Source organism: Nyctereutes procyonoides, unplaced genomic scaffold (genome assembly GCF_905146905.1).
Source record: "Nyctereutes procyonoides isolate TBG_1078 unplaced genomic scaffold, NYPRO_anot_genome, whole genome shotgun sequence".
NCBI classification, from domain to species: Eukaryota; Metazoa; Chordata; class Mammalia; order Carnivora; family Canidae; genus Nyctereutes; species Nyctereutes procyonoides.
In genome coordinates, this window is record NW_026575140.1 from 62451669 (window position 1) to 62475661 (window position 23993).

Sequence of the window (23993 nt, forward strand, 5' to 3'; positions counted from 1 at the left end):
GTTACAGGGATGAGGGGGGTGATTGGTTCAGGCAAAGGGGTTAGCAAATTCTCAAGTAAGAACATGTCATTCAGGTAAGAGGAAAGGTCCTCTTCCTGATTAATTAACAGAATAGATGATGCATCATGCTGGTGAAGATATAGAAAAATGGGCCATATTACATTCAGTTCAAGGGGAGTGGATAATTTGGATAATTTTTGGATAATTTTTGGATAATTTTTCAAGTACTACCTACTTAGAAAATTTAAATTTTAATGTTTTTGCCCCTGTCATTTTAGTTTTGAGAGTATATTCCAGTAATATTAACAGAGAGAGATTTAAAGATATGTATATGAGGACATTTTTATTATAAAACTGTGTAAGTAATAACAAATTTGGAAACCTCATAACTTTGTAAAATGCATTCTGATACAGCCATTAAACAGAATACCAGGCAGCCATCAAATGTGGAAGTCGTCTCTTGCAGAGACCATGGAAGAGACTTGAGAATCTGTTTTTTCTCCCTTTCCTAATAGGAACACCAGTGTTTTTAGCTAGACATTTGGCCACATGGAACAAACACTTCACTTCTCAGCTCCTGGGCTGCCATGAGTTACTTTGTGACTCATGATGGAAGAGAAGGCTCCCTGAAAGGGAGGGGCCTGTGTTTTGTCTCTTCCTCTTTCTTGGTGGCTGGAGGGCTGTGTTCCTGGTGCCAGTGGGAGCTGCGGCTCCCACAGCCAATCTCTAACCAAGACCTGACCTCTGGGATCTAAAGTGCTCAGTGAAGAGGACAGAAGGGACAGCCTGAGGACACCTCAGAGACTCCCCACCCCCAACTCAGCCCTAGATGGTTTACTCCTTCACAGGCTGGCTGTTTGTGTTACTCACCATGATCCTCAGCAGTTATTTTGAAAAAAGGAAAGTGCGGGTCATAGAGTATTTTATACAGTTATGTTTCTAAATGCATTTGTGAGTTTGTATATACGGAGAGAAAGAGACAACAGGATGGAGGAGAGAGAACACAAATCATTTCGCTGAACAAAGGATTTTCACTTCCCTCTTTATAACTTTCAATTCTAAAGGGATATTTTTACATAATCTTTTGTTCTCAAGATTAGAACAAAGTAAAGCTTTTTTGTGTGTGCTTTACAAATTGGCCTTCATTTGCAGTTTGAATGTTAAAATAATGAACATACAGATGCAGATATATATTGGTATTTTTTTTAAATCAACATTTTGATAGTTTTTAAAAATTACTACTAAGGAATAAATTCACACTGATCTTTATATATGTTTTTAGGTAGACTTATAAGTGAACTCGGGGATAAAAGATTTTTGACATTCTAGGGTTCACAAAAAATACTACTTTTAGTTCATTAAAAAATATTATTAAAAATACCTTATGGCCAAGTTAGAAATAAATCAAAATAAATGATAACTCAATCTATAAATATAAATTGGGAGTTCTAAGTCAGATATTAGGAATATTATTTCAAATGGAGAAGAAATGAATGATCCTCTATGACAAAGATTTCACCCCAAGAATATAATCATTGCTTTATATCAGGACACCTATTAATGTAATAATATTATTTATTCATTAAGCAGTTTTTTGTTTTTCTATACTTAAACTTTGTTTTGTAGTGAAAATGATTTACTTTTAAGATAAAATGAGAAAACAAATGTAATTAAAAAAATTTATTCAGTACTAACTCAGCAGCAATATGACACAGATTTTAGCTTGGTGTTGGTTGAGGGTGGGCAACTGGGAAGTTTAGTATAAAAATATTCATGATCAAACATTCACCTTTTAAAATAGTAGGTTCACAGAGAACGAAATGGCTCAATTTTCCTGAAAAAATTAGAGAGAAAAAACAAAAGTTAAGGTGTTATTGAAGGTAAGATACAAATAGAATTAATCTCTGCTTTGAGGTGGGCCTTCATGTAAGGCCTATGGGTCTATCATCCCTAAATGGGAGGATCTGCACGGGGCTCTTTGCCTCAGCATGGACCCAGCAGCCATCAGATGACTGTGGTCCAGGCACAAACATCACAAACAGAGAAGGAATGAAACTCAGCTAAAGTGACTTCTTGAGGAGGAAGCCGCATGCAGCTGTCTATGCATGGCCAATTATTTTGTTTTGTGCATGCATCAGAACTAAATATTTTCTACCCCCTTAGGTCCTTGAGAGAAATGAAGACTGAAGGATTTTCTATCTGGCTACCATTAGACTTATAATTCCTTACAATTTCTTTTTTTTTTATTTATGATAGTCACACACACACAGAGAGAGAGAGAGAGAGAGAGAGAGAGAGAGAGAAGCAGAGACACAGGCAGAGGGAGAAACAGGATCCATGCACTGGGAGCCTGACGCGGGATTCGATCCCGGGTCTCCAGGATCGTGCCCTGGGCCAAAAGCAGGCACTAAACCGCTGTGCCACCCAGGGATCCCAATTCCTTACAATTTCAAATGAAACCAGGGCCATTAAGAAAATGCAGAGGAGGCTCTGACTAGTGGACATCTGTTCTCCATCCCTGCTTTCGACCCTATGCAAGACTATGAGCCAGGAGCACCCAAGTCTGTTTCTAGGAGACATTTACCTGAGATGCTTCATACGAGTTTTAATTCCCAGGGAAGAGGTAGAAATAGCGTGTCATGGATAATCTTTCAATCGTGGGCATCTGGATCATTGTATTCGGTGTCTCAAATGAATTTTGAACCTAAGGTAGTAAAGAAAATCTTTAGAGATTTCCTAAGAGGGAAATCTGGACTTCTCTCTTAGAAGTGAGAAAATTTATGGAGTCTATTAAGGCTGTGGCCAGGTAGTATACACAGAAGAAATCTTTAGTTTTTCCTTTGGCTATAGTGCATACATAAATAAAATAGCATCCTCGAAAGCATTTTCTGAATAAGCAAGGCTATCAGAATCAGAAAAACTCACACTGGTTTCTGCAGCACTTCAAAAAACCCTCCTCTTTAAGTAAACCTGCAGTGTGGGGAGGAGTGTCACCAGATTTCAGGGTTCTCAAATAAAGGTTTGAAAATTGTTGCATGGTTTTCCAGGACATAACAGTGAAAAGACAAGAAGACCCCTACCTTTCGGAAAATCTCCTCCAAATGATGACAACAAGAAAACTCTCTGAAATAGTGGATAAGGTGGGAAATGAAGAGAGAGCCATCTGTGTTCAACCTCCAAGAAACATTATCTGCAAATAAAAGGGAGATATTAAAATATTGGGAGATGTGCCCTTTGTGTAAGTGTGGAAGACTCTTAGAGCCATATCTCTTGGACGTGGTTTGATTTTGATGCTTTGGAGGAGAGAGAAAGGCAAATCTGGATAAAGCTGGGACCTCGGGTTTCCATAGCAAGCCTGGAGAAAACTGTCCTGGGCTGTCAATCATAAGCGCCCCTGCATGTTCGTAGGCAGACCCACAGTTGTCCCCCATGGCTCTGGGGGAATTATGTTTTTTTTCCACTAACATAATTCCTTTAGCTACTTACTACATAATCCCCCCCCAAAAAAAATCTAGATCTTGACAATCCTTGAGTCTGGACCTCCTCTTCATCTGTACTGTTTTCTACTGTAATATCTTACCCTTACTTTTTTATTGCAAACATCTTTTGAGCGACTGCCTCTCATTACCGTTGCAATGAGATCAGATCTGTCCCATCATCACAAAGTCAACAGTCTCCTACCTGTCCCTTTACTTGCAGCTATTTCCTCTTTCTTCTTCCTTTTTGTAGTTATGTCTCTCAGGTTTGTCTTCCTCACCATGTTCCCATTCTCCTAGCTTGCCCATCCGGTGTGGTGTGTCCCTACCACACCAACTTCACCAATGGGCTCTCCTGCTGTCATCCCTGACGTGAGACCTCACACTTACTTTACTGGGCCTTACCTTTACCTGATCACCCATTTAAATCAGACACTGGTCTGATGCTTTCTTGGTAACTCTGACAACACATACTCCTACTTGTCTTTCTTATCCTCCAACCATATTTTCTGTGTCCACTTTGCTGACTAAAACTTCTGTCTCTACAGTTCTTCAAGCCTCCACTTTGGGATGCCTTCTCAGCCTGTTCTCTGTTCCCAGATAATTTCATCCATTTTTAGAACATTAAAGATAATTCTTAGGCAAGCATCTCCTCAAATCCTAATGCCAATCTCTTCTGAAAAATACAGCTTTGTAACTCTCTTCCTTTCCTCTTGAAAATATGCTGAAGGCACCTCACGCTATCTTGCAGGATTCCCATCTTAATGAAGGCATCATAATCATCCCTTGCAATGTCGAGTCACCTGTGTCATTCCTTCTTATTCACTTGCCATTATCCACTAAATATCAGGTCATACAAATATTATAGAGTACTTATTTCTGGATTCAACAGCTATGTCTTCCTGAGACTGTCATTATCACCTGTGGCCTATAATACTGCAGTAGCATTTCAACCTGCCTTCCTGTATGTCTTGCTGTATCATAATCCATTCCCCACAAAATCCCCAGAGCGGTTATCTAAAAAGGTCAATCTTGCCATTTCATGGCTTGTGTTTCACCAAAACCTCCTATTACTATTAGTATAAAGTAATATTAGTAATAAAGTATGTTAGCTTAAAAGGCCAAATTCTTCCTCAAATGAGCCCTCAAATTATACGGCCCCTACCTACCCCTCCCACTTCCCCCTTGGTACGCCAGCTCCATCTCAGCACTGTTGCAGGTATGGAATGGGTGTTCCCTGCACAGCCTGTTCCCTGTTTCCCCACATTAGATTCAGAGTATCCTTCAGTCCCTTGCTCCTTGCATGTGGCCACGAGCCAGCAGAATCTCAGGCCCACCCTCCAGACCTACGAATCAGAATTCTACATGGTGACATTCTGTGCGCATCAATGTTTGTAATCACTACACCAGAGCACTTAGAACTGTGATTTGTGTCAACTAGATTCTGGAAATTGCCCCAGTTCTGTAAATCACTAATAAAACAACATCATGGATGACTGCTAAATAGATTTCCTGTGGGTTTGACCGTGAGCGACTCAGCATATCTTCTCTTTCTATTTTCTGCTATGTCTTTCCTGCCAAAGAAGGAAAATCAGTCGTTGGCTACATTATACTGAAGTCAGGCATTTTAATGTTAACTAATTTTTTAAAGACTAAATTCAAATAACCAACCAAGAGGTTCTAAAATGTGTGACACAAGTGTTATAGTGTTACTGATTGTCTAGTTCAATTGCTAGTAGATCATTGGGTGGACCAAACCATAAGACTAAAATACACTTCTGTGCCATTGCTACATTAAACAAAATTAACTAACAAAAACAATTCTTCACTTATTTATATTGGGATCTTCATGAAAATCTGCTTTATTTTGAGGGTTTCCTCCAAAATCAAGAATTATATCTTTCTAGCTATAAAAAACTCAATATTTTAAACCTCTTCTCTACATAAAATATATCAGTAGAGAAGAAATGTTTTTATATTAGTGATGATGTAGAATCACAGCCAAGCCTGTAATCTGGAAACTGATAGGAGATTGAGAGAATTCTCTCTGAAGTCACTTACGTGGAGTCGAAGATTTGAAAGCAATGAAATCTTTCTCCACATGGGTCTTTTCTATAGCATCATTGAAGATGTAGCACTGCAAGGGCTGGTCACATGTCCATGCAGACGCTTCTCCCACATCAGTCACCCAGACGGCCCCGTCACCTCCTGGGAGAGACACCCTTGTCTTATGAAAGATGTTTCACACACAGACACACATACAAAATCTCTGTACCATTATACCCTTACTTCAGTACGTTTCAATATGGAATTTATTAAAAATGCAATTATCTTACAACTAGAGAAACTACCTCCCTACTAGAGCAACTACCTCACTGACTAGGAATCATACAAAGCCCACTTATATTTAGAATGACCTAGTCTCAAAGGATTGGGACATTTGTGATTATCCTAGTTCTTCATACTTCTTAAAAGATGATAGACTTAATTTCTTTCTGGATTGGACCTGAATGCAGTTCTAAAATGTCTCTCTTACTCATCCCTGGAAAAATGAAGGGTAGATGCCAGAAGAATAGAAAAAGGTGTATGGCCCCTCCCTGGGTCCCCCAACCCTGACTCACTGCCTCTGCAGGCCTGCATGATGATGACCTTGGGTTTGTCTTTAAGATTCCGGCAGTTACGGTTGTTGAAAATCTGGAAGATGGTGTCATCATGAAGAATATCTGGCTCTTCATTTCTGTGCTTTGTGCCACAGATTCCATCCAGGGTGCCATGTGACATGAACACCAGAAACGTGCTGTCTGAGAATTTATGCTCTTGGCGGGCTGCAAAGTTCTTCAACTCTGTTTTCATTTCCTGAAAGAGTCTCCAGAGTTACTGCCTAGGATCTCTTCATATATAGTTTGTACTCAAGTAATAGATGGGGCAGGCATTAAGAAATCAGATGATTTGGACAGAAGAGAATTGTAAGAGAAATTTCATTTTGACATAAAACCAGAAAATTAGACATATAAAATGTAAAGGTTAGCAGAGGTTTTTTTTTTTTTTAAGATATATTTCTTTATTTGAGAGAGAGAGAGAGAGAGAGAGAGTGTGAGGGGGAGGGACAGAAGGGGAGGAAGAGAGAATCTCAAGCAGATTCCCCACTTAGCACAGAGCCCAACACTGGGCTCGTTTTCAGGATCATGACCTGAACTGAAAGCAAGAGTTGGATGGTCAACTCACTGCACCTAGTGGATTTTTCATATACTGTGTAGCCAGGTGGTTTTCAGTAGAACCTTAGGTTGCAGGAGGTGTTGGGAGGTGGAGGATAAGGAGGGACATGTGAGGTGACAGATCTTCCACCTGAAGGCTCTGCTTTCATGTGTGCTACATGTTGAAGTTCCCCTAAGTTTTCCTTAAAAAACAGTGAGAAGCCCAGGTGGCTCAACGGTTTAGTGCCACCTTCAGCCCAGGGCGTGATCCTGGGGACCCGGGATCAAGTCCCACATGGGGCTCCCTGTGAAGATCCTGCTTCTCCCTTTGCCTGTGTCTGTCTGTCTGTCTGTCTCTCTCTTCTCTCTGAGTCTCTCATGAATAATAAATAAAATCTTAAAAAAAAGTGAGACAGAGACTGACGGACTGTTTTCTAGTGACATGAAGTAAGACATTTAAGAAATTCCTTTATAAGTTTAAGATTGTTTATCCAAAGTCATCTGCAGTATTTTTTTGGCAGAGCCAGGATCACAACATTTTCTATGTGTGTGTGTGTGTGCACAACTTTTTTTTTTAAAGTACATTCTTGGCTTTACATTTAGACACATAATATTGAAATTATAAAGTCCTTGCAGTTGTGTCACACTTAGACATTCAAATCATCAGTGCCTCCCAAATTGAAAGCAGTAGAAATATCCAACATTTTTAGTAAAACACTAATCTATAAATCTTTGCTATAAAAATGTGCATTGTTGGAAGAGGCTGAAATCCAGGAATGCGTATTCTGGAGAAACCTACATTAGGTTCTTCCCACTGTGAAAGAAGAAATCCAGGAAGGAAAGAGAAGAAAAGAAGCTTGTCTCACTATCCTGGGCTATTACCAGAGCTGAGAGATTTTCCTTTATAACCACTGAATATCCCAGGTTTTCCAGCAGGTCTTGCATCCCCAAAATGTCAATTTCAGAGCCTTGTCGCTTAGAAAGAAAGTCAAATTCACTGTTGCAAATGATGAGGGCCAGGCGTGTTCGGCCCTCCTTCTCCATCACTGGATATATCTGCAAATAACAGACACAGAGCGAGTTGCACCCGGTTCCCCACGTTTGCCTGGCAGGGGTGGGGAGGAGTTGCATGTGTGTGGGAGGGATGGGCTGAAACAGATAGAAAACCTGATGTGGGGGCCACTTAATTAGATGACATGGCTAAATGTCATCCCACATCTTTCGAGCTGATCCAAGGCTTCCCCAACAAGAACAAAAGTTCCCAGTGAGCTCCCAGTGTGTCATCTGAGTGGCCAGTCTCCTGTGCTCCTATTCCAAGGCATGTTAGTTACCTCGTGCACGTTTGTTATCTTTGGTTCATGAGAATGGTTACAGGGACAAAGCTTCCGCACTTCGACTTGGGAGGCCTGGATTTCCTGAAGAACTATGAGAAAAAAAAAAATAACCCTTAGGGAGTAGCACCCCCTGCCTTGTGGCCATGGAGATCTTTTCAGTGGAATCTCACTTTTCGGGGACACTTACTGCCATTCCTTGAAAAAGCTTACTGTAATAAGAAAACCATTTTATATAAAAAGTGACAAAAACTAAAATCTTGAGTACCTCCTCTTTCTTTCTGCTTCTTGCTGACCCCACTGTCTTTCCGTTTTTATCAGTGGTCAAGACACTGACTAATCTTTCAGACCCAACCAGTTAGACTCACATAAACACAGTACCTAAGATTTGGAAGGAGGCCTCATGCTCCTCTGGCTGGGGCAAATCATTATTCTGATACCTGAACTCCACTCCCAACATCCCTACTGTGTTATTATCACTAGTGAAACGTCTCCACTAATGGAGAACTTTCAGCGTTCTACAGCGTTCTGAATAGTTCTGAGGATCACAAAGTCCAAACCTCGTAAGCATTGGTATGTATTTCCTCTATTGGGACCATCCAGAAAAATATCTAATTCCTTTCCTGTGAAAGCTCATGAATACTTCTATGGCTTCAATATGTAATTACCTGGTGTTTCAATTATTTTATGTAAATGCCTTATAAAAACAATGATTATATTTTATCTTAATTGTATTTACTGTATGGTAAACTTAATTGGGACAGGGAAGGTATCTTTAATTTTTGTATTCCCAGCATCTGGAATGATCATCTGGCACAGATGAAAAGTCTATCACTGCTTGTTGGTGAATCATTACCTCAAATACTTGAAAACAGCTATCAAGTATCCTCCCTCCGCCACCTTTTGTATTCCCATAGGGAATCATGCCTTCTGTTCCATCCAAAACTTTTGCGTAAGAATGATTACATCTTTTTAACCCACCAATCTGTTAATTTGCATGTCTCTCTCCCCATCTTACTGTCCTTCCTCTCCTAATCAAAAGAAGAAATACTCTTCCTCCTGTTGAAGGGCACTGACTGTCCCTGTGCTCTGAGCTCCACTTCCTCTGGCCAAAAAGAACCTGGCTCAGACCTTGATTTGGCCCTGTCTCATATGTGTCTCCCTCTTCCTTGAACAGTTTTCTCTAGGCTTCTTCCCCAAGCTGGTTGCCCTTTGCTGGATCTTGCTTTCCTGCCACACCTGTAAAACTTGCATCTTTCTATATCAGACCCTCTGCTATCCTCTGTGAGCCTCTCTCCACAGGCTGCCTCTCTAAGCACATCATCTTACACGCCATCGATGTGCTCCTGCATTCTGAGACTGCTTCCTCATGCCCGGTTCTTCCAAAAACAACTCAGATCCACCTGTGTATTCAACATCCTTGGGATACGATACAACAGAGAAGGACTTAATATTTGTCCACTCCCATACATCTGTTTCTTCTAAGTTTTCCCTCAACTAGAAGTTTTCTTCTATCTTAGTTAATGGAATCTTACCTAGTTGCCAACGAAAATCTAGATTAAACCTGATTCCTCTTCCTCCTACATTAACCCACAGCCATCCATCCATTCACAGATTTGTTGACTCTACCTCCAAAAGAGGTCCAGATATAACCACTTATCACCTGCTCCATTACTACACCACAAACTTAAAAGCCATAATCTCTTAAATGAAACATTTGAACACCTTTGGATTTTCTACTGTCATGCACTTTTACCACTGCTCCACTTAAAACTCCCACACTTTAGATTGCAAATAAAATCCAAAGTCTTTCTCAATTTCTAAAAGGCTGCGAACAGTATGGTAGCTCCAGCCTGAGTCCATAGCACCTCCTCTCACTATGTCCCCTGTAATTTCCTAGTTTCCCATCAGATTGGCCTCGTGTTGTGGCAAGTCCATTTCTTACTCAGTGCCCTTGGGCTTGGTTCTCCTCCATGAGTTGCTTTCACTTCAGAGTGTGGCACAACCCCTCTCTGTTGGTCAGATATGTACTGAAATACGACCCCAACTCACTTCTCATAATTGTTCACCCAGGCCCATGGGACTCACCTCTTTCCTTTTATCTGTTGCCTGAGTTGTACTGGTTACTTCCTTCATGTTTATCATATGTGTATCTTCACTACTCTGTTAACTCTATGAAAGCAGGATCTTTATAATAGGTTTTCTATTTATATATATATATGTATATATATATACATATATATATATTCATGTGTATTCATAAATATATATGAATGGATGTAACAGTGAGTAAAGATTACAAAGTGTTTATGCCTTTGTAAGCTTGTCCAGAACTTTTGAAAATATGGTATTCAGCACACAGCACTACCACTAATCCTTTCTAGACACTGTGATTCTTTAATGTGCTTCAATAAGTCATCCGTTTCTTTAGTGATCAACAGTGTGTGTGACTCATCCAGTTGTGTTTTATTTTTTGAGGTACTTTCCTTAACCACATCCTTGTTCTGTTTCTACAGTTGCTTAATTCTGATGTTTTACGAATCTTTTAAAGATGTGGTTAATCTCATTGAGAGCTATGAGTCTCAGAAAGGTTGGGTTATTTATACCAGAGAGCATGATCACACAGTGGCAGTGATGAGCTCAGTATAGAGATTGCTTGGGTTTTATGCCAGTTTTCTTTCCACTATACCATAAGCCTCTGTCTACCTTAGCTCACAGAATGTCACCAGGTGTCCATGACACTGCTTCTCATAGAGAGAAGCCATGCCTGTGGCCTCCAGCCTTCTCCCCAATTTAGTGATCTTCACTTTCACTTCCAGATTCTTAGAAGATGGGAAAGTAGGAGTATAAACATTGACCTTACTTTGACTTGGTTAGGTGTAGAAAGGAAGAAATAACCCAGGGTTTCTGAACCCATGTCAGTGGTCTTTCTACTGTAACTTAGGGCCCCTATTATTAGGGCCTTACCCTGAGTGAGGTATGAGGGTCTACATGAGCCACTGGGTTTGGTGGCACTTGCTAGAGGAAGAGCCAGTGCCTGGGATGACTCAACATTTTTCGTCTTCTTCAATTTCTTCACTTTCATCTTCACATTCTGAGGTGGAATGAACAAAGGTTTAGGATCAATATTCTACTCTGAAGATTATTTCCAGAGATGGGAAATGGACTAAAAACACACTTTCTAGGTCTTTACTACAGTGCATTCTGACAACACTAGAAGTCTGAGAGTTTTCATTTGTGATGTGGGATTTGAAGGCACTCACCTGCAGAAGATGACTCACTACGCTCATCCTCATTTTCAGCATGGGATTCTGAAAGAATAGGAAAAGGAGATTTGTGTTAAGTTTCCATAACCTCCACATCTAAAACTCCCTTACACTGACAAGGAAGTGACTGTGTTTGGCACGGGAGGGGGGAGTTACTCTATAAAGGCTGGAAGTTTGGCTCATTTTCTAAGCTCCAGGTTTGTCTTAAAGGACAATGACTTTCTGCCAAGTGAAGGAGGAGGCAGAGTTTCCATGGAACAAAGAACTTGTTATGTTCTTGTTTATATGCTTCAAGGAATAATCAAAATATTTAATCAAGGCTTCTCTGCAATAGCATTTTTCATTCTGAGGAAAGAAAGTACCCATCTCTATAAGGTTAGGTAGTCTTTCAGCAACAACAAAATAATCCCAGAAGGATGTTCCAGGAAGTGGTATTATACTCATGTATATATGGTACTTGACAGTAGGAGTCAGCAAATTGGCCTACAGGTCAAGGTCAGTTCAATACCACTATTTGTCAATAAAGTTTTATTGGGAACACATCCACAATCATTTTGTACTTATTACTAATTTTATGCCACAACATCAGATTTGAGTCACTGGGACAGAGAACGTTTAGTTAAAAAAAAAAACTTAAAAATTTTTAAAAATTAAAACTTAAAAAAAAAAAACAAACAACTTAAACTATCGACTATCTTGACCCTTCAAAGAGAGTGTGCCAACCCATGCTTCAGAGAGAAAGGCACACTTAGTTCCGGTAACCCTCAACTTCCCTAGGTACTCCCTTAACAAAGACAATCTAGGTTCTCAGGGATTTATCTCTTGGGCCAAGCCACAGCTAAGCAGAAGATAGTGGATTTTTTTTTCTATAGCGCTTTGTACACGTGGGAATGACTCTTTTGTCTGTAGCATGTGGTCAGAATAGCACGGATTAGCTAAGACTGTCCCTGAATTTACTAGAGCTCCAGCACCATTTATGCATTTCACAAGTATTTTCTCAGCACCTATTATATATCAGGTGTTATTTCCATGATTTGGGGCTATATTAATGAACACAGTAGACACAGCTCCATGCCTCATGGAATTTCCATTTTAGCAAGGGGGAGATATAACACAGTGAATAAAGAGTGTTATGGGATGATGGAAGATGACAGTTGCTGATGAAAAAAGAAGATGTGCAGTAGTATAAAGTGATTACAGATGCTGACCCAGGGGCTTGGAGGTCCGGGGCCTTCAGGCAAGGAGGTACTGGAGATGTGGATGGTTTATTCTCCACTTGCAAATAGAAATAAGAAGACAGAGATTGCATAAGCAGAACAGATAAATAATAAATCACTAGTCCTTTGGCCAGAGATACTCACTTAAACTCAGCAGGCTCCTGGAATTGAAGAAATGGTCCTTAAATATTTTGCCTACTACCTGAGTTTTCTCAGTGAGATCACCAACTAGGTTTTCAGTCTCATTCGCGATGACATTCACTGTTTGCCCCATTGTTTGTAACTCTTGCTTATTTAACACATTCTTTTCCTTCAAGTCTTCCAAAAAGCTATTAAGCATGGTGCTGGCAACCACCTTTATTGCGTTGACAGGATCTTGTGATTGTCTCTTGCCTGTGAGAACGATAGGATTTGAGGAATGGACAGGACTTGAGATCTCTGATTCTAGGCCCATGGTTCTCATATTTAACATAGAAAAGTATCAGAGAATTTGGCAAGCAGAACTTCCCACACACATTCGAGAAATCTGATTTGATAGCTTTGGATGTAGTGTATTATTTTTATTTTTAATAATGCTTTTGTTGACTCTACCTCCAAAAGAGGTCCAGATATAATCATTGTCTCCATTACTACACCTCAAACCTAAAAGCAATAATCTCTTAAATGAAATATTTGAACACCTTTGGACTTTCTGGTGCCATGCACTTTTATCACTGTTCCACTTAAAACTTCCAGACTTTATTTTTTTTTAATTTAAAAGATTTTTTTATCTTGATGAAGTCCCAATAGTTCATTTTTGCTTTGTTTCTCTTGCCTTCATGGATGTATCTTGCGAGAAGGACAAATATTATATGGCCTCATTCATTTGGGAAATATAAAAAATAGTGAAAGGGAATAAATATGAAAGGAGAAAAAATGAGTGGGAATTATCAGAAAGGGAGACAGAACATGAGAGACTCCTAACTCCGGGAAACGAACTAAGGGTGGTAGAAAGGGAGGTAGGTGAGGGGTGGGGGTGACTGGGTGACAAGCACTGAGGGGGCACTTGATGGGCTGAGCACTAGGTGTTATTCCATATGTTGGCTAATTGAACACCAATAAAAAATAAATTTATAAAAAAAGGGTTTTTTTATTTATTTATGAGAGAGAGAAGAGAAAGAGAGAGAGAGAGAGAGAGAGAGAGCAGGCATAGGGAGAAGCAGGCTCCATGCACGGAGCCCGACGTGGGACTGGAACCGGGGCCTCCAGGATCATACCCTGGGCTGAAGGCAGCACTAAACCTCTGGACCACCAGGGCTGCCAAAATCCCACACTTTAGATTGCAAATAAAATCCAAAGTCTTTCTCAATTTCTAAAAGTCTGCGAACAGTATGGTAGCTCCAGCCTGAGTCCATAGCACCTCCTCTCACTATGTCCCCTGTAATTTCCTAGTTTCCCATCAGATTGGCCTCGTGTTGTGGCAAGTCCATTTCTTACTCAGTGCCCTTGGGCTTGGTTCTCCTCCATGAGTTGCTTTCACTTCAGAGTGTGGCACAACCCCTCTCTGTTGGTCAGATATGTACTGAAATACGACCCCAACTCACTTCTCATAATTGTTCACCCAGGCCCATGGGACTCACCTCTTTCCTTTTATCTGTTGCCTGAGTTGTACTGGTTACTTCCTTCATGTTTATCATATGTGTATCTTCACTACTCTGTTAACTCTATGAAAGCAGGATCTTTATAATAGGTTTTCTATTTATATATATATATGTATATATATATATACATATATATACATATATTCATGTGTATTCATAAATATATATGAATGGATGTAACAGTGAGTAAAGATTACAAAGTGTTTATGCCTTTGTAAGCTTGTCCAGAACTTTTGAAAATATGGTATTCAGCACACAGCACTACCACTAATCCTTTCTAGACACTGTGATTCTTTAATGTGCTTCAATAAGTCATCCGTTTCTTTAGTGATCAACAGTGTGTGTGACTCATCCAGTTGTGTTTTATTTTTTGAGGTACTTTCCTTAACCACATCCTTGTTCTGTTTCTACAGTTGCTTAATTCTGATGTTTTACGAATCTTTTAAAGATGTGGTTAATCTCATTGAGAGCTATGAGTCTCAGAAAGGTTGAGTTATTTATACCAGAGAGCATGATCACACAGTGGCAGTGATGAGCTCAGTATAGAGATTGCTTGGGTTTTATGCCAGTTTTCTTTCCACTATACCATAAGCCTCTGTCTACCTTAGCTCACAGAATGTCACCAGGTGTCCATGACACTGCTTCTCATAGAGAGAAGCCATGCCTGTGGCCTCCAGCCTTCTCCCCAATTTAGTGATCTTCACTTTCACTTCCAGATTCTTAGAAGATGGGAAAGTAGGAGTATAAACATTGACCTTACTTTGACTTGGTTAGGTGTAGAAAGGAAGAAATAACCCAGGGTTTCTGAACCCATGTCAGTGGTCTTTCTACTGTAACTTAGGGCCCCTATTATTAGGGCCTTACCCTGAGTGAGGTATGAGGGTCTACATGAGCCACTGGGTTTGGTGGCACTTGCTAGAGGAAGAGCCAGTGCCTGGGATGACTCAACATTTTTCGTCTTCTTCAATTTCTTCACTTTCATCTTCACATTCTGAGGTGGAATGAACAAAGGTTTAGGATCAGTATTCTACTCTGAAGATTATTTCCAGAGATGGGAAATGGACTAAAAACACACTTTCTAGGTCTTTACTACAGTGCATTCTGACGACACTAGAAGTCTGAGAGTTTTCATTTGTGATGTGGGATTTGAAGGCACTCACCTGCAGAAGATGACTCACTACGCTCATCCTCATTTTCAGCATGGGATTCTGAAAGAATAGGAAAAGGAGATTTGCTGTTAAGTTTCCATAACCTCCACATCTAAAACTCCCTTACACTCACAAGGAAGTGACTGTGTTTGGCACAGGAGGGGGGAGTTACTCTATAAAGGCTGGAAGTTTGGCTCATTTTCTAAGCTCCAGGTTTGTCTTAAAGGACAATGACTTTCTGCCAAGTGAAGGAGGAGGCAGAGTTTCCATGGAACAAAGAACTTGTTATGTTCTTGTTTATATGCTTCAAGGAATAATCAAAATATTTAATCAAGGCTTCTCTGCAATAGCATTTTTCATTCTGAGGAAAGAAAGTACCCATCTCTATAAGGTTAGGTAGTCTTTCAGCAACAACAAAATAATCCCAGAAGGATGTTCCAGGAAGTGGTATTATACTCATGTATATATGGTACTTGACAGTAGGAGTCAGCAAATTGGCCTACAGGTCAAGGTCAGTTCAATACCACTATTTGTCAATAAAGTTTTATTGGGAACACATCCACAATCATTTTGTACTTATTACTAATTTTATGCCACAACATCAGATTTGAGTCACTGGGACAGAGAACGTTTAGTTAAAAAAAAAAACTTAAAAAATTTTTAAAAATTAAAACTTAAAAAAAAAAAACAAACAACTTAAACTATCGACTATCTTGACCCTTCAAAGAGAGTGTGCCAACCCATGCTTCAGAGAGAAAGGCACACTTAGTTCCGGTAACCCTCAACTTCCCTAGGTACTCCCTTAACAAAGACAATCTAGGTTCTCAGGGATTTATCTCTTGGGCCAAGCCACAGCTAAGCAGAAGATAGTGGATTTTTTTTTCTATAGCGCTTTGTACACGTGGGAATGACTCTTTTGTCTGTAGCATGTGGTCAGAATAGCACGGATTAGCTAAGACTGTCCCTGAATTTACTAGAGCTCCAGCACCATTTATGCATTTCACAAGTATTTTCTCAGCACCTATTATATATCAGGTGTTATTTCCATGATTTGGGGCTATATTAATGAACACAGTAGACACAGCTCCATGCCTCATGGAATTTCCATTTTAGCAAGGGGGAGATATAACACAGTGAATAAAGAGTGTTATGGGATGATGGAAGATGACAGTTGCTGATGAAAAAAGAAGATGTGCAGTAGTATAAAGTGATTACAGATGCTGACCCAGGGGCTTGGAGGTCCGGGGCCTTCAGGCAAGGAGGTACTGGAGATGTGGATGGTTTATTCTCCACTTGCAAATAGAAATAAGAAGACAGAGATTGCATAAGCAGAACAGATAAATAATAAATCACTAGTCCTTTGGCCAGAGATACTCACTTAAACTCAGCAGGCTCCTGGAATTGAAGAAATGGTCCTTAAATATTTTGCCTACTACCTGAGTTTTCTCAGTGAGATCACCAACTAGGTTTTCAGTCTTATTCGCGATGACATTCACTGTTTGCCCCATTGTTTGTAACTCTTGCTTATTTAACACATTCTTTTCCTTCAAGTCTTCCAAAAAGCTATTAAGCATGGTGCTGGCAACCACCTTTATTGCGTTGACAGGATCTTGTGATTGTTTCTTGCCTGTGAGAACGATAGGATTTGAGGAATGGACAGGACTTGAGATCTCTGATTCTAGGCCCATGGTTCTCATATTTAACATAGAAAAGTATCAGAGAATTTGGCAAGCAGAACTTCCCACACACATTCCCAGAAATTTTTTTTTAAGATTTTATTTATTTATTCATGAGGGACAGAGAAAGGCAGAGATAAAGGTAGAAGGGCAAGCAGGCTCCGTGTGGAGAGACTTATGCGGGATTTGTTCCCAGGACCTCAGGATCCCAGGATCATGACCTAAACCAAAGGCATACGCTCAATCCCTGAAGCACCCAGGTATAACTCAATCCCAGAAATCTGAGAAATAGGTTAGGGTGGAGTGAGTGAATCTTTAGTTCTTCCAATATCTCACGTGATGTCAAAGCTAGTATTCTGAGGACCACACTCAGAGTAGCACCAGTCCTCCTCAATCCTTTGCTTTTTTTACAGGTAGAGAAACTGACACTCAGGGAAGGATAGCAGCTTCTTAAGTACCTTAGTGATGACCACATTCAGCTTAGTATCACCTGTTATCTCTTCACTTCCTGTCATTTTCATCATACCTCATTTAAAAATATACTATAGTTAAGATGTGTAGCAGTAAAGCATAAGTAAGTATTGCCACTTAGGAAAGAATGCATGTTTGTTCCCTGGGCAGAGGTGCCATGGTGGCTCTGTATTCAGAGACAAGAGCACACATTTTGGCTGGCTTGCTCACTGCTGTAAACGAAGGTCATACAGAGAGCTGAAATACGGAGGAAATGAAATATACTCAAATGATGGCCCCTCACCCTGATAAGAATGCTTAAAAATGGTTAGAATTCTCAGTCAGTATGAATTCAAAGAAAAGATCAAAATCACCAGAAGGTTCTAAGAATGTAGGTCCAGATTTTTACATTTCCTTTTTTCCCCCAAGAAGCTGTAACTTCTCAACTGAAATACTTTGTCTGTTAGCACACTTGCTACTTGCCCTGAGCTCCCAGCCCTCCCATTCCCACAGTAAAACAGTCGTGTCTTGTTAGAGCCCCCTTTGTGGCTCCTTAAGTCCCCCACTCCTTCCTCCTGAGCTGTAACTCCCTCAAAACACAGGCATGAAGGACAGAAAACCAGAGGCACTCACCAGCCATCACTGCTTGGGCTCTCTGGGCAGGAATAGTAGTGAAAATGAAAGCAACCTTCTTCCTTTGCTCTCAGAGGATTGGCATGCTAGTATTGCCTAAATGGGAAACCATAGCCTTTCAAATTCTCTTGTCTTTGCAGAGACAGAATTTGACTCTTCTTCTGATATGTAACTTAGTTCCTTTGGTAACAAGAAGTAAAATCTGTCTTTTCTCTTTACTGCCACACAGTTTCTGTGTTCTGTTTTGCAGTCTATTTTGACACCGTTAATAAGTCAAATTGACCCTCATTTGTCTCTGTGCCACCCCTAAGCCACTAAATGGAAGGGACACCTCACTGCATGGATGCCTACTCCACCCGTGAAGTGAGGCGTGATCTTGCAAGGCTTAAGGGGAGCAGGAAACCAACTGGAACCAGACAAACTGATACTTCTGTCACTGTTTTTAAAAACCCAAATAAGTGATCTCTTTTCTTCTCTCTTTCCTGATCTGTGTACTTGTCAGTTCTGGGAAAATGTATATATTTCTGTTTGTTGACTCTCTTACTTAAAATTAGTTTTTTAAACAACAGATGTTTTCTATCAAATTAAATAATCAATACATAATAAAATGTTATGAGATGGAGTAAGATCATTTACTTCTTTAATCTCATATTACAAACTAACCAGAGTTATATGCTCACCATTGAGAATTTTTGTCTTATGCTTTTAAAAAGAACTGAGAACAGTACTATTACTGCTGGCCACCATCAAGAGTCTCTTTGTATCCTTCGCTCTGACTATAAACTCACTTCTGACTTGGTTTTGCCATCATCATGCAGGAAATGGATCCTATGCAGTACTGTACCAGCTATGCAGATGCATGGTCTACTTCTCCTTCTTGGACCCCTGACCTTCCATGTGAACAAGCCTGAGCTAGATTGCTGGAGGATAAGAGATATGTGGAGATGGCTACCCTGTGTGCAGGTGAACTCAGACACATGGAGATAAGAAGAACCACACAGTTGACTGATCAATTTGTGATCAATAGTGAAGGCTTATTGTTTTAAACCATTGTGTTTTGGAGATAATTTGTTACTCACCAAGAGAGAAACACCTACAATTTGCTTTGCATAACTTCACAATGTATGACAGACGTTTATAAGAGTAAAAACATTAGGAACTATCTCATTTTTTGATGACCATTTAGTATTAGCAATGTTGATAAATTATAATTTTTAAATGTTGTACCAATTAATGCAGAAGGCATCTAATCCAGTTGTACAGAAAAGAGGTTAATAAAAACAATATTCTCCAATACAGCTCTCCTATATTCAGTCCCACATTCTACATACAATTTCCCTAAATTATTTTTTTTATTTTCTTGTGCTAATTTTCAGAACTCTCAATAATATCCCTATTTTGTCCTTTGATTTTTTTGATAAACCGAATACAAACAATACTATTGGCTACTTCATATGAAAAATAAGGTCTAGTTCACTAACACTGCTCTGATCCCTGTGCTACCTGATATTTAAAGACATCATGATTTTCAATTCTTTTCTTGATTAATTTTAAAGTATTAAGTAATATATTTAAAAATTTGCAAAATGCACAAATAAAGAAATAATCCTGAAAGCAGCAAAGGGGGGAAAAATCCTTAACCTACAAAGGAAGACAAATAAGCTGACAGTAGACCTCTCTGCAGAAATTTGGTAGGCCAGAAGAAAGTGCCATTATATATTCAATGTGCTGAATGGGAAAATCTGCAACCAAGAATACTTTATTCTTCAAGGATGTCATTCAGAATAGGAGAGATAGAGTTTCCTAGACAAACAAAAACTAAAGGCAACTTAAATAGCCCTGAGAGAAATATTACAGACATTTCTTTGAGTGGGAAAGAAAACCAAAAGCAGTGAAAACTAGAAGGGATTAGAGAAATTCTCCAGAAACACCAACTTTACAGGTAATACAATGGCATTGAAATCATATCTCTCAGTAATCACTCTGAATGGGGGTACCTGAGTAGTTCAGTACTTAAGCATCTGACTCTTGGTTTTGGCTCAGGTCATGATCTTGAGGTCATGAGATTGAGCCCTGTGTGGGACTCCATGCTTAGCATGGGGTCTACTTGAGCCCCCCCCCCCCCATTTCTCCTCTCTCTCTCTCTCTGTCGAAAAATTTTTTTTTTAAAAAGCACTCTGAATGTAAATGGACTAAATACTCCAATTAAAAACCATGGGGTATCAGAATGGATAAAAAAGACAAGACCCATCTATATGCTGTCTATAAGAGACTCATTTTAGATCTAAAGACCTGCAGATTGAAAGTGAGAGAATGGAGAACCATCTATCATGCTAATGGATGTCAAAAGAAAGCTGGAGTACCCATACTTTTATCAGACAAACTACATTTTAAATGAAAAACTGTAATAAGAAATGAAGAAGGGCACTATATAATCAATAAGGGGTCTATCTAACAAGGAAATCTAACAATTATAAATATTTATGCTCCTGTTTGGGAGGAGCCAAATATTGAAGTCAATTAATAGCAAACATAAAGTAACTCATTGATAATAATACAATAGTAGTAGGGGACTTCAACACTTCACTTACAGCAATAGACAGATCAACTAAGCAGAAAAGCCACAAAGAAACAATGACTTTGAATGACACATTGGACAATGTGGACCTAACTGACATATACAGAACATCTCATCCTAAAGCAGCAGAATGCATATTCTTTTCAAGTACACATGGAACATTGTCCAGAAAAGATTCAATACTCTCACAAATCAGGTTTCAACAAGTACAAAAAGAGAGATCATACCATGCATACTTTCAAAGAACAATGCTGTGAAACTTATTATCAAGCACAAGAAAAAAAATAAAGGTCACAAATGCATGGAAGTTAAAGAACATATTACTAAAGAATGAATGGGTTAATCAGTAAATTAAAGAAGAAATAAAAAATATACATGTAAGTTGATGAAAATGAAAACATGATGGTCCAAAATTTTTGGGACGCAGCAAAAGCAGCCATAAGATGGAAGTGTATAGCAATATAGCCTTCCTCAAGAAACCAGAAAAGTCTCACATATACAACCTGACCTTACACCTAAAAGAGCTGGAAAAAGAACATCAAATAAAACCTAAGACCATCAGCAGAGGAAGAATAATTAAGAACAGAGAAGAAATATATGATATAAAAACAAACAAATGAAAAAGATAGAACAGATCAACAAAACTAAGAGCTAAGTCTTTGAAAGAATAACAAAATTGATAAACCTATAGCCAGGCTTATAAAAAAAAAAGACACAGAGAGAGAAATACAAATAAATAAAATCAGAAATGAAAGAGGAGAGAGCATAGCCAACACCAGAAATGTGAACGATTATAAGAGAATATTATGAAAATTAATATGCCAACAATTTGGGCAATCTAGAAGAAATGGATATATTCCTAGAAACATAAACTACCAAAACTGAATCAGGAAGAAATAGAAAATTTGAACATACCCATAAGTAGCAAAGAAACTGAATTACTAATCAAAAATCTCCCAGCAAATAAAAGTCCAGGGCCAAATAAATGCCTTCCCAAATGAACTCTCAGGGGAATTCTACCAGACTTTTAAGTAGGAGAGAATGCCTATTCTTCTGAAACTGTTACAAAATATAGAAATGGAAGGAAATCTTCCAAATTCATCCTACAAGGCCAGAATTACCTTGATGACAAAGCAGACAAAGACCTCACTAAAATGGAGAATTACAGACCGATGTTCCTGATGAACATGGATGCAAAAGTTCTCAAGAAGATACTAGCAAATCAAATCCAACATAGCTTTAAAATAATTATTTCACCATGATCATGTGGGATTTATTCCTGGTCTGCAGGGGTGGAAGTCCATTTATGAAAAACCGACAGGTAATATCATCTTCAGTGGGGAAAAACTGAGAGCTTTTCTTCCATGGTCAGGAGCAAGACAGGGAAGTCCAGTCTCATAACTATTATTTAACATGGTGCTGGAAGAAGTCCTAGTCTCAGAAATTAGATAAAAAAAGAAATGAAAGTCTTCCAAATTGGCAAGGAGTCAAACTTTCACTCTTCACAGACAAGATACTCTGTAGAAAATATGAAATATTGCATTGAAAAATTAATAGAACTGATACAAGAATTCAAAAAAGTCACAGGCTATAACATCAACATGCATAAATCTGTTGCATTTCTATATACCAATAATGGAGCAGCAGAAAGAGAAATCAAGGAATTTATCCCACTTAAAATTGCACCAAAAATCATTAGATACCTGGAAATAAATCTAATCAAAGAAGTAAAGGATCTGTACTTTGAAAACTATAGAACACTTATGAAAGATATTAAAGAGGACACAGAGAAATGGAAAAGTATTTAATGTTAATGGATTGGAAGAACAAACATTGTTAAACTTTCTATACCATCCAAAGCAATTGACACATTTAATGCAATCCCTATCATAAATGTTGCTCAGTACTTAATTCTCCCTATGTAATTCTCTGTATAGAAGTTGATAATAGTCATGCCTGTACAAGTTCCTCCATCCACAATTAAACTATTATTTTAATGTTTATTTTTATTTTTTAAATATTTTATTTATTTGGGAGAGAGAAAGTGAGCAAGAGAGAGGGAGAAGCAGACTCTCCACTGACCACCCCCGCCCCCCCGCCCCCCCCCACACAACCTGGGGCTTGATCCCAGGATTCCAGGATCATGACCTGAGTTGAAGGCAGATGCTTAGACACTGAGCAACTCAGGTGCCCCTAAACTATTATTTTAACCCGTATTTTTATTTTCATTGTGTAAATATCCAAAGATTTTCATTGAATTCTGCATCCATAACCAAATGTTCCGTGCTTTGTTAATACAATAACTGTAAATGTTAAAAAACAATGAAAATCATTCATACTGGCTATAAATATACTGGCTATGTATATACTCTCTGGCCAAGTGCTGTGTCGGAACTACATTTCCTTCTTTTTGGAGCTGATGCCTCCTGTAATTGTACATTCAAAGAATATTTCCAGCCTCAAGATCTATCACTTTGTTATTACCTGGTTGTACATGCTAAGAGATGCCTTAGACTTATCTCTTGCTCAAGTCTAAGGCATGCCTTCCCACTTGACTCCTTCACTCTCACCTACTTGAGGACAGTGTTTGATAATAGCCCCATTGCTCTCCTGTATCATTTTCCCACTGAATGAGATCATTGCTATAACCATAAAATACATTATAATGAACCTATTAAACACACACACACATAGACCTCTCTCTTCCCCACAACTCCTCAAAAGCTCTCCAAGCTCCTTTTATTCTCTCAAACCAGTTCCAATCACTCTTTTGTCTGTATCCTTGTATCAAAACAATTCTTATTAATGTAATTAGTGTCTTTCACATTGACAAATTAAATTATTAATCCTCAATCACTGTTTTGACCAGTTAGAAGCATTTCATAGTGATATTTGCACCTCTTCTGGAAACACTTCATTCATCTGCCTTCCAAATCACAACCTTGTCTTATGTCTCCTGTTACTTCACTGGCTGCTTCTCTTGGTGAGCTTTGCTAGTTAATTCATATCACAAGGCCACTGTTCCATGTGTCCTCAGTTAGTTGGCAGTGTGATCCAGTCAGAATCTTGGTTTCAAAAACTGTTGATATATAGGAAGGCAGCACAAAATTTTATCCTCCAGCCTATACCTGTCACACTCATATAGCCCGTATCAAATGGACATCTATTTGAATGCCTGGTAGACGTTTCAGTCCCCCCAAATCTACCACGTGTTAGGGTGTTTTCCATGTTATTCTCTGGTTTTTCAGAGTAGAACACTTAATTATTATGTCCTTTATATAATTTTCTCCACTTCTGTTGGCTTTACCCTCCAAACGTGAAGATTGCTCCCTGTCTTTACATATTTCATTCAGATCCAGACTACCATCAACTCTGAATTTCTGC

At 39.0% G+C, this 23993-nt stretch overlaps 1 protein-coding gene across 1 annotated transcript; it reads right to left on the reverse strand.

Moving 5' to 3' along the window:
• Positions 1-1665: 1665 nt before the first annotated feature.
• On the reverse strand, positions 1666-18092 carry LOC129497876 (caspase-12). Its single transcript, XM_055307088.1, has 12 exons — positions 18032-18092; positions 16651-16899; positions 15285-15332; positions 12629-12877; positions 11265-11312; positions 8002-8093; positions 7553-7726; positions 6098-6332; positions 5538-5684; positions 3081-3190; positions 2585-2704; positions 1666-1834 (listed from the first exon to the last, which is right to left on the reverse strand). The coding sequence occupies exons 1-11, from the start codon at positions 18036-18038 to the stop codon at positions 2606-2608; spliced, it is 1458 nt and encodes a 485-aa protein (XP_055163063.1). The 5' UTR covers positions 18039-18092; the 3' UTR covers positions 1666-1834; positions 2585-2605.
• Between the last annotated feature and the right edge of the window lie 5901 nt (positions 18093-23993).

What these genes read in the sequence shown, in the direction of transcription:
- LOC129497876 (XM_055307088.1), bottom strand. An exon ending in TAGTGAGTCATCTTCTGCAG is followed by an intron (nt 8,094 to 11,264) that starts GTGAGTGCCTTC and finishes TTTTTCTCATAG; the next exon opens with TTCTTCAGGAAATCCAGGCC. An exon ending in AGATAACAAACGTGCACGAG is followed by an intron (nt 7,727 to 8,001) that starts GTAACTAACATG and finishes TGTTATTTGCAG; the next exon opens with ATATATCCAGTGATGGAGAA.